The sequence below is a fragment of the Rhagoletis zephyria genome, unplaced genomic scaffold (genome assembly GCF_001687245.7).
Source record: "Rhagoletis zephyria isolate East Lansing unplaced genomic scaffold, Rhagoletis_zephyria_1.1 Rzeph_scaffold_11943, whole genome shotgun sequence".
Taxonomy (NCBI): Eukaryota; Metazoa; Arthropoda; class Insecta; order Diptera; family Tephritidae; genus Rhagoletis; species Rhagoletis zephyria.
The window spans coordinates 3,061-15,084 of NW_016169018.1; the positions used below are offsets into that span (position 1 = coordinate 3,061).

At 33.5% G+C, this 12,024-nt stretch overlaps 1 protein-coding gene across 1 annotated transcript; it reads left to right on the forward strand.

Annotated features, from left to right (window-relative positions):
- Positions 1–9,011: 9,011 nt before the first annotated feature.
- On the forward strand, positions 9,012–9,882 carry LOC108377341 (platelet binding protein GspB-like; the record flags this gene model as incomplete). The annotated part of the gene is made up of 1 exon (XM_017633598.1): positions 9,012–9,882. A coding segment is annotated over exon 1 (871 nt), but the record flags the coding sequence as incomplete, so codon positions are not given.
- Positions 9,883–12,024: the final 2,142 nt, after the last annotated feature.

A 12,024-nucleotide genomic window follows, 5' to 3' on the forward strand; every position in this document is an offset into this window, starting at 1 on the left:
ATCTAAATACATACTCGTACATACCTTAAATCGAAAATAATTGGCTACACTTGATTATTGATTTTTTTTTTTTATTCTTTATTTCATTTCTTTTTTATTGCTCTTGGTTTCTTGTGTCGTTTGCCTGCATTCTGCCAATCATCAGTCAAAATCTTCAATGAATTTCACATGTGTTCGCGCAGAACAATTTAACAAAAAAAAAAAAAAACAAAAAAAAATATGGCAATATAGCAGGACCAACAGCAACATCATGTGCATATGTATGTATGTAGCTGCAGCTGCTGTCATCGATCTTATAACCATTACCTCATAACGGTTTTGTTGTATTCGTCATGTTTTTGTTGTCGTTGTAGCTGTAGTTGTCGATTTCATGCTCGATTGCCAGCGTTGATTGTAGCTGTCAGTTGTAGGTAGTACATCTGTTCGCTGAAAGCTGTAATTGGACAGCGCCGCCACAGAGTTTATTAATATTGATGCTCCACAGAGAGAAGTGTGCGGTGATTTTGTGTTTTGCAATGAAATTTCCAAAGCACAAAAATTCTGTTATATAGCACTTACATGATTGTTTCAAGGAAGATTAATGCTGTGACGTTGGTTTTGGCGTATAGCTTGCTTTTACACTATATGTACATACATACAAAAATATAAAAAGAAATCACAATTTGTTTTTCTTACCTGATGTACATACATACATATATAGGCAATTATTTACCCTTGTGCCCAGGATTGACCTCACTAATCAGGGACTTATATCCTTAATAATTTTCTGGAATGCATTTCATCCTAAATGGCTTCTTGGCGGTCAATTTAGGTATGAAAGTGTAATTTAACTCAACACTCCTTTTCCTTAATTCTTCATTTTGAATAGGTGAGGGAGATTGGGTTGGGCTATCACTTATAAAGGAGGTACCTTTGGATTAGAATTACACAGATTTTTTTTTTTAAGGACGAGCAAATCGAACAATATTTCTTCTTTCCTTGAAACAATTTTCTGTGCTCGGAATTCATGAGTCTAAAACGAAATCTTTTTTTCGTCATAACTATGATTCTGAGACTGATTTGGTGTCAAAAATTTCAAGTTATAAAAATTAACAAAGTTCTTGTAAAAGTAAATATTTATTAATAAGCAGAATTATAGAGAATATTTGATTTTAAGACTCAGAAAGCGTCATATTTCAGACTATAACTATTCTAACTATACTATTCCTAACATGGACTCGTATTGGCGCACTCTTCTATGAAGGGAATTATGCTCTTTTCTAACTCTTTTTGGAGCTCATAATGAGAGTTACAACTCAGAATTCTGTATATCTATAACAGAAACCACGTAAATGAAAGTTTTGAAGCTTGCACAAATTTCAAAAAAAATAATCGAACTTAAAAGATGGTCATAGTCATAGAAAATTTTCGGGAATGCGGTTTCGTAGCCCATTCAATTCTAGTATAATAAAGTGCAAGTCTCAAGTCTCTAAAAATTTCCATTGATTTTGTAGAATTTCTTTTTGGGGGGATCAAAATCTATTTTTATATTAAAAAAAAAAATAAAACGGCAACACCCTCCACAAAAAAAAAAAATCTAAAAAATTTAAGTTAATTTTTAGCGACTTGGAACTTGCACTTTATTAGACTAGTAGCCCAATTCTGTATCGGTGACAAACATTTTTTTACTGACGAATTTAAACATTTTCATATATTTTTCCGTAATAAATTGTGACAAGAATTTGCGGGTGATAGAGAATAGCGCCGTAGAATTGAATTTTCTAAATATTCTGATTCAAAAATTTAAGATTTTGATGACATTTTTTTTTTAAGTTTGATTCCGATAAATTTTAATTGAATTTGAATTATCTATATTATTACTTTTTCAAAATATTTATCGATACTGTTATCGAAATATCCATCAATATATGCTCGATAATCTTACCAGTCAAGCGGTGTCAATATAATGAAATCTACGTTTATACTGGAATAAAAAAAAAATCATAACAAAAAAGTCCTAACTATCTATGTACCTCTTCCAGCAAGAAATACCAAAATTTTTGGTAGTAGCATTTAAATTGTTAAAGCTAAAGATTTTAATCAAATTTTCGCTTGTTTTCATTAGTTGCGGTTACATACTCGTCCCATTATACTTATCGATAGTTTAATATTAAATTCTCGAATATATTTCTAATATAAGAAACGCCTTTTTTATTTCTCCACATATCTTTAAGCCAGCACGGCATTCTGCATGAGGTGACTTGAACTTATCTTTACTTCGTTTCTTTTTCGCAGCCACTTCCTTTAATTTACTTTTTGCTACTCGTTAGGCGCTCATTTGCCTTGATATTATACTACTTGTGTCCCTCCCCCCTTCTCCCTCAACATCAAATTTCTTGCCATTTTGCCGCCTTCATGCATTTCACCTACTATCCATCCGTATTCATGTCACGTATACGCCATGTCTACCACTCAGCTCCCATGTATGTGCTTGCTTGCTTGCATGTCCTATCTGTAGGAATAATTCGAGTTTCTCACACAAGCATGCATACTTATATAGTACTNCATCAAATTTCTTGCCATTTTGCCGCCTTCATGCATTTCACCTACTATCCGTATTCATGTCACGTATACGCCATGTCTACCACTCAGCTCCCGTGTATGTACTGCATACTTGCATGTCCTATCTGTAGGAATAATTCGAGTTGCTCACACAAGCATACATACTTACATAATAAATATTTGACCTTCATATTTATTTTTTTGCCATTCTTTCTCTACGACTTTCTAATTTGCTTGCAGTTCGTGTAGGTTTGGAGGCATTAGGTGACTAAACGCCGCTGTGAATGTGGAGTTATTGAAAATAGTCAGCTTTGCAAATAGTTAAGTATGGCAAAAATGGTGATAGATATTGCTGAAAATTATAAAAACCACAAACTTAAATAAATTAGCTTATATTAAAAAAATTGCAATTCCCAGCAAATTTTTTTTTTTGTTTTTACTTTTATTTTATTTTATGTCTTACTTCATTGGCATTTTTATGGCCACCAACCCACCATCTTCTATTCACATTTCGGTGCATTAGTCAGCAAAACTTGTTTTAAACTTTACTTATTTTGTACGCCCGTAGCTCCTATGTACTTTTCAATTCAAATTGCTGCGACTGACTATATGTACTCCTAATATTTGTGACTCATTTCTCCTACTAAATAGTTGGTGGTAGTATCGTAAACTTAACCGGATATTTGATGATTTCCGCTTTTTAACATGCTTCCGCTGCATTTCTTAGCCACCAGCCAAGGAGAAAACGTAACGCATTTCTCCGCACCGCGTACGTATGTAGCCCGACCTCTGCGTGGTCATTTTAAAATGTGCTGAGTTAATTTTTTGCTCGAGTTGAATGCTNTTTTTTTTTTGTTTTTACTTTTATTTTATTTTATGTCTTACTTCATTGGCATTTTTATGGCCACCAACCCACCATCTTCTATTCACATTTCGGTGCATTAGTCAGCAAAACTTGTTTTAAACTTTACTTATTTTGTACGCCCGTAGCTCCTATGTACTTTTCAATTCAAATTGCTGCGAATGACTATATGTACTCCTAATATTTGTGACTCATTTCTCCTACTAAATAGTTGCTGGTAGCATCGTAAACTTAACCGGATATTTGATGATTTCCGCTTTTTAACATGCTTCCGCTGCATTTCTTAGCCACCAGCCGAGGAGAAAACGTAATGTTCACTTTCGTCCTCTNATCGTAAACTTAACCGGATATTTGATGATTTCCGCTTTTTAACATGCTTCCGCTGCATTTCTTAGCCACCAGCCAAGGAGAAAACGTAACGCATTTCTCCGCACCGCGTACGTATGTAGCCCGACCTCTGCGTGGTCATTTTAAAATGTGCTGAGTTAATTTTTTGCTCGAGTTGAATGCTTACTGCCACTTGTCGGTAATGTTATGGAAGTAGTTACTCTCGAAAAGTGCACAATTACTCACTCGTAAGAGGTTGAGCAAATTTTCTACCTCTACTGCTCCCCTCGTCGTTTTTTGCATTTCATTTAACGGTGTTGCGTGTGTGTGGGGTAAGTTTAAAGAAATTTCTTTTATAGCCCTACCGTTGGGTGCTGATGCATAATAATTCGTGTTTTTTTCTTTATTTCTATTCGTGACTTTAGAAATGTTAAAATATGTGGTCAGGGAAATTTCGTGCCAGGTAATGTTGCATAGCCGAGCGTGGGATACTACGTGTTAGAGTAAATACAGTGCCGGCCATTTGAATCTCGCCCCTTTTTATCCTCAGTATTGACAGTTTTCCTTTTGTTTATTTAATATTCATTAATTAAAAAAAAAACATAGTATCGAGCCCTAACCGCCAAAATAACGTAAGCGAAATTTTTATCTAAATTTTCTTTTTTGATGCACAAATACATCTAGATGCTCTAGGAATATTTCTGCATCAAAAAGAAAATTTTGGAAGAAAAATCGCTTACGTTATTTTGGCGGTTAGGGCTCGGTATATTCAATAAGCAAAAACCATATAAATGCGATGCTCAGGCTTTATACAAAATTTATAGTAATTCAAGAAATTCTCATACAAAATTCCAATTTTAAAAAAATTTTATTTTTTTTATAAATTTTTTTATTATTTTTTTTTTTTAATGAGTAATGAATTTTTTCCATACGAGGTATGCTCGCATATTTTTTTTAATGAGGAAAAATTTATGCAATTTTTTATAAACTTTGAAACTTGCGCCGTACATATTATCTTCTATACATATAACAAAATTGTAACGGGCCGATGTCTGCACATTATAGATATTAACGAAAAATTGTTACGGGGGTCTTCATTCAAACTAAGCCAAATTAACAATTTTTAGAATTTATGTTGGTCTATTTGTCTCTATGGAAAATGGAACTTAAAATATAGAAAAACAAAATAGAGAGTTGCCACCTGTTTGAAAATTTCACTTTAAGTAAAATGATAAGATAAATTACTTATTGAAATATATGTGTAAAAAGAAAGAGGCTTAAGAAAGCTTAGAGCCAAAATTATATTTGTGGAAGGCTGCCACCTATTTGAAATTTTTAATTTATTATAATTGAAAAGATAAATAAAATATTGTAATAAGGGTATAAAACCAAAGAGGTTTAGGAAAGTTTACTGCCGAAAATATTTTTCAGGAGGGCTGCCACCTGTTTCTAAAAATAAAATAAATGAAATATTACAATACGGGTATCAAACTAAACAGGGTTATGAAACTATAGTGTGGGAAATATTTTTGAAGTGGGTTGCNTTGAATGCTTACTGCCACTTGTCGGTAATGTTATGGAAGTAGTTACTCTCTAAAAGTGCACAATTACTCACTCGTAAGAGGTAGAGCAAATTTTCTACCTCTACTGCTCCCCTCGTCGTTTTTTGCATTTCATTTAACGGTGTTGCGTGTGTGTGGGTTAAGTTTAAAGAAATTTCTTTTATAGCCCTACCGTTGGGTGCTGATGCATAATAATTCGTGGTTTTTTCTTTATTTTTATTCGTGACTTTAGAAATGTTAAAATATGTGGTTAAGGAAATTTCGTGCCAGGTAATGCTACATAGCCGAGCGCGGGGTACTACGTATTAGAATAAATACAGTGCCGGTCATTTGAATCCCGCCCCTTTTAATCCTCAGTATTGACAGTTTTCCTTTTGTTTATTTAATATTAATTAATTAAAAAAGAAAACCATGGTATCGAGCCCTAACCGCCAAAATAACGTAAGTGAAATTTTTATCTAAATTTTCTTTTTGATGCAGAAATGCATCTAGATCATCTAGGAATATTTCTGCATCAAAAAGAAAATTTTAAAAAAAAATTCGCTTACGTTATTTTGGCGGTTAGTGCTAGGTATATTCAATAAACAAAAACCATGCTCAGGCTATATACAAAATTTATAATAATTCAACAAATTCTCATACAAAATTTCAAACTTAAAAAAAAATTTAATTTATTTTTGTTTATGTTTTTGAAGGAGTTACATATTACATATTATCTCCTATACATATAACAAAATTGTAACGGGCCGATGTCTGTACAATATAGATATGAACGAATAATTGCTACGGGGGTCTTCATTCAAACTAAGCCAAATGAACCACTTTTAGAATTTATGTCGGTCTATTTGTCTCTATGGAAATTGAATACATTTTTCACCGATGTGTAGCTAGAGGTCTGACTTAAAATATAGAAAAACAAGATAGAGAGTTGCCACCTGTTTGAAAATTTCAGTTTAAGTAAATTGTTAAGATAAATTAGATATTAAAATATATCTGTCTAAAGAAAGAGGCTTAAGAAAGCTTAGAGTCGAAACAATTTTTATGGAAAGCTGCCACTTATTTGAAATTTTTAATTTATTATAATTGAAAAGATAAATAAAATATTGCAATAAGGGTGTTAAACCAAAGAAAAAGGAAAGTTTACTGCCGAAAATATTTTTCAGAAGGGCTGCCACCTGTTTCTAAAAATTTCATTAAATTAAATTAATAAAATAAATGAAATATTACAATACGGGTATCAAACTGAACAGATTTATGAAACTATAGTGTGGGAAATATTTTTGAAGTGGGTTGCCACCTATTTGAAAAATGCATTTCAGGTAAATTTATAAGGTAAGCCAAATATTATAATATGGGTATCATTGAGAAATTGTTGATTTAGAAATATCTTCAACTAGCAAATACCTCACATGCTTCGCAGCGCCTCGAAAATATTTTTGTTTAATTACTGCCCCTCACAACAACTAATACTGTAGTATTTGTAAAGAAGGCAGATTTTCTCAAATTACCAAAAAAAAAATTGATTTCCGATTTTCATTTAATATAAATATACGGTACTAGAATATTTTTCGCGGCAAATACACATTTGAAGAAAGCGCGCGATATGTAAACTCGAGTTATAAGATTACAAATTAAATTTCCAGGAGAAAGTCGGGCCTTTTTTGCGATATCATCATAGCTATATATCGATGATATTTGTTGGATTTGCATAGAGATTAACCGTTTATTCTGAAAAACGGGTCTCACAGACCTTCGCGCTCACAACGAAGAAGACTGAAAAGGCTATGTGTCTTAATTTTGTTAAAAAAAAATTTGGTACTTTACAGTCAAAATGAATTATTTCGATATAAAATCGTTTCAATTAATTTTCAGTTTTACTAGGAATTGCGGCCAACGTGTCGCGCAGGTTAGGGTTCCGTGAGACCGCATGTCCAGGCTGGTGTTACGAAAAAAGATCCTAACGTAAAAGTTAAAAGCGTATACCATTATATATTTTTCCAATTGGTACTGATTTCTATGACCTTATCGATAAATTTATGGACAACCATGCCGATACCAAAGAATTTATTAAAATCGATAAATTCTCATGTGGTACTTCAACCGTTTATCAGTTTGGGCTGAGACAAAAAATCGATAGCAAAACTTGTTATTTTATAGATATCAATATCGATATCGATAACACTATATATCGGTAATACTATCGATAACAAATATAATTAATCTTAAAAATGCTAAAAATATAAATTGTAAAGATAAATTTATTTACAGTAAAATCGATTTTCAGCGGTCACTCCTTCTCGTGCTCTTACCACGCTTTTATCTTAATTTGCATGGATATGTACATACATATGTATATGTAGGTTTGCGTGTATGAGTTTTCACAATCCTTTCGTTAATTAATAAATTGAAATTGTTGACTTTTACTTGTGTTAAGTGGAAACTGAAAATTGTAACTTGTTTACTTTGGCATGCGCAAAAAAAGGGCTGGCAGTCAGGTGGCCTGAAAAAAATAAATTAATAAATTTAATTTCGTGGCTAACAACATAAAATGAAATAAATAAAACATTATACAAATATTTGTTTATCTTAAACGCGCTAAAATTTAGCAAATAAAATATATATTTATTTAAATTAATGCGTTTTCAATAAATAAATATGAACTAAAATTTTCTAGTTTATCAGCTTCGAAGTGAACCAACTGTATTGCTGTAGTATAAAAACAAATGCAAATAAAAAAAATATGTGAATTTAAGTGAATGCAGCGGAGATTGTGGCAGCGCATAATTTTGAACTAAACAAAAATTTTACGAAAAATTTCAGCGCAAAGCATACTAATTAAAGTGCAAAGACTCTTTAATTGCACGCAGATGGTTAACAGGGAAAGAAAATTTTACAAGCTTACTCAAAGACACTCAACTATTGCTGAAATCTCTAAATCTACGCATCGACGCTGAGCAGATTGACTATAATTGAAGCTAAACTAAAAAAACAAATAATAATAATCAACAATATACCTACAAATATAATCAAAAAAACTAGTGACAATGCTATAAAAATCTAAAGCTAAAAACAAAAAAAAGCCAACATATTTTTAAAAGCTATATTAAAAAAAAAAAAAGAAAAAGCAAATGTTAAAGTTTTTCGTTAACTGCATAAATGTTGTTAATTACATACATATATACAAGTACATACATACATATATATATATATAACTACATATAAATATTGTTAAAACTGTTTCAACTTGAAATTTTATCAAAAAAAAAACATCGCTAGAATTAAAGAAAAACACAAAGCAGAAATCGTAAAGCAGGTAACGACGTGCAACAGAGCCAGAAACGCAAAGCTTCCAGATCAAATATCTCATACAACAGTAGGCAAAGTTACTATTTTTCAAACCAAAAAGCATTTTGAGCAACCCTACGACATAAGGCAACCAAGCAAAAAAGTCAGCAGCAGTCTATACACTTAGCATAAAACATATTTTTGTGAAATTTATTCTACACGCAAATCAAAGCTGATAGAGTGCAAAGCCAGCAAGCTACTACAAGGTGATTTAAGATTTAAAAAATAAAAGACATTTAATTCAGAGAAGTATATATTTGGAGAAAAAAATTGTGCAGTCAAAAAATAGAATTAATAAAATTGCTGCAGGACAGCGCGACATCAACACTTAAAAATTAAAACAACCAAAACCAACAAACAACAGCTGCGCATAAATGTTGCACTACAATTTAGGCGAGCAATATCCACAATTATTGGCAACTCAGCAACGTAAACGATATCAACAACAAAAATCACGGCATCTGCAGGAGGACGATCAGGCGCTGTTGCTACAACAGCAACAGTCGCAACAGGCACAGCAACAGCAACCACCATCTTCCCAACAGCAACAGCAACAGAAGAAACCTCTGCGCATCTTTCGCGTACACTACATACGCATCAATTCCAAGGACGGTTGTGGTGGGCTCAATAGAAGCAGCAGTCTCACCAACCTCTCCTCATTTAGTAGTGGAAGCAGCAGCAGCGGCGGCGGCGGTGGCTGCAGCACAACTTGTAGCGGTATTGGTGCAACAAATGCAACTTCCGGCAAAATGAAAACTATCGCACCAAATATACGACGGCGACGTCGTTGTGACAAACATCATTTGGAATTGGCTGCCACAGCAGCGGCTGCAGCAACAGCTGCTGCGGCGACAACATCCGCGTCGTCGTCCTCGGGTGGTATTTTGCATAGTGGCGCTTCAATTAGCATGCCCGCTTCGGTTTGCTCATCGGCTACCACCTCTACGGCCACTTCACCCATTGAAGATATAGCATTACCAGCTCCGCCCATAACGCCACCACCGGCATTTCTTTCCGCTGGCTATAAGCGTTCATGCACCGGCGCCACTAATACGCCGACTAATGTAGTAACGGCGTCGAAGGCGTCATCAACAACAGCACCACGTGCTACATTGTCAACAGCCAAGGCAGTGGCTGGTTCTACTGCAAGGCTAGGCGCTGCTGTGGGCAGTGCAAGGTCATCATCCTCGGCAGCGTTGACGGCGGCAAGTGGCAGCAAAGCAATTGGTATGCGGCGAATGTTAGGTGAGTATGGATGGGAGTGGGGAATTTGTTGCGTTAGGGGTAGGCGGGTTGACGTCGCCTATGAGTTACGTGACATATTTATGTAGATATCTGTGTATGTCATCGATAAATTTCTAGATAAATATTTCGATACATATGTATATCGATAATAATCGCGATATTCATAAAAATATAACAGTAATGATGTCGATAAAGGTTATAAATGTTATGCCGATAATTTATCGATAACTATATAATTTATGGAATAAATTCTTAAAATGCATACATAGGTATATGTACCAATATCAATAATGAGAGCGGTAAGTGCAACAGTTTTGATATCGATAAAGAAGCTCATGCATTTTTTATCGATAACAATGTAAGTTTTTGAAAAGTGTATCGTTAATCGTCGCTACAAATTAACATTATTGATGTACTTAAAGAAGGTTATGCATAGCATATCGATAACTTTTACATTTCTATATAGATATACCGATAGCGATAGCGGCAAATGTAACAATATTGATATCGATAAAAAGGGACGCATGTTATATCGGTACATTATCGATAACTATATAACTTTCATATAAATATATCGATAACGATAGCGATACATAACAGTCTTGATATCTAAGAAAAGGCTTATACATGTTATATCGATAAATTATCGATAACTGTTTCATAAGAGTTATCGATAACAACACTGAATTTTACTTAAAATATCCCAAACTTACCACAGTGTGTCAAATTACCACCTATTTCTTCTATACTCGCATAGTTGAAATGTCGCACGTCTTACCAAAGGCCTGTTTAAATTACCGTTAAAGATAGAGGAAACAATGCCGGCCAGATTTCTCCTTAACCGTCTCATGCTCTTTTCTAAAAACAACAGAGAAAGAAGGGCCTGCAGTAAGCAGTCCAAATCGTATCGTATCGAGAATTAGTCTACCATAACCTAATATCGATTCAAAACCTAATATCGATATATTACGAAATATGTAGTCCGCAGCGTCACAATTGCCAAATTATTTCTCTATGCAGCGTCATGTCAAATGTAAAGCTAACTTTATTAGTTTCTTCTAGGCTTATTTATTTGGTAACAGAGTCATTGATACAATACATAAGCCAGACTATTGACATGGAATTGATAGGAGTTGTATGAGTCGCATTTGAGTATTTGCCACAAAGCAAATAAAAATATTTAACAACAAATACATATGTACATATGCGAACGCTTATACATTTTTGTTTATTTACTTAGTAACTAAATACATATAAAGCTACCAATATTATTATAGTTCAGAACATTGAGTAAATGTCTACTACGTACACTGCCGGCAAAAAGTTTTGGCACAGCTGCTTTTTTACAATATGTGCAACAATTTTTATTGTAATATATTCCCGCCAATNGTCAAATTACCACCTATTTCTTCTATACTCGCATAGTTGAAATGTCGCACCGTTAAAGATAGAGGAAACAATGCCGGCCAGATTTCTCCTTAAGTGCCTCATGCTCTTTTCTAAAAACAACAAAGAAAGAAGGGCCTGCAGTAAGCAGTCCAAATCGTATCGTATCGAGAATTAGTCTACCATAACCTAATATCGATTTAAAACCTAATATCGATATATTACGAAATATGTAGTCCGCAGCGTCACAATTGCCAAAATATTTCTCTATGCAGCGTCATGTCAAATGTAAAGCTAACTTTATTAGTTTCTTCTAGGCTTATTTATTTGGTAACAGAGTCATTGATACAATAAATAAGCCAGACTATTGACATGGAATTGATAGGAGTTGTATGAGTCGCATTTGAGTATTTGCCACAAAGCAAATAACAATATTTAACAACAAATACATATGTACATATGCGAACGCTTATACATTTATGTTTATTTACTTAGTAACTAAATACATATAAAGCTACCAATATTGTTATAGTTCAGAACATTGAGTAAACGTCTACTACGTACACTGCCGGCAAAAAGTATTGGCACAGCTGCTTTTTTACAATATGTGCAACAATTTTTATTGTAATATTTTCCCGCCAATTTTTTTTTTTTAATTATGGTTCATTTTACAAAAAACCCCATAAAAATATAATTTCTAAGCTTTGTGCAAAACTGGCGAAAATTCAGCAAATTTTCAACTTTTTAATCAGGTTT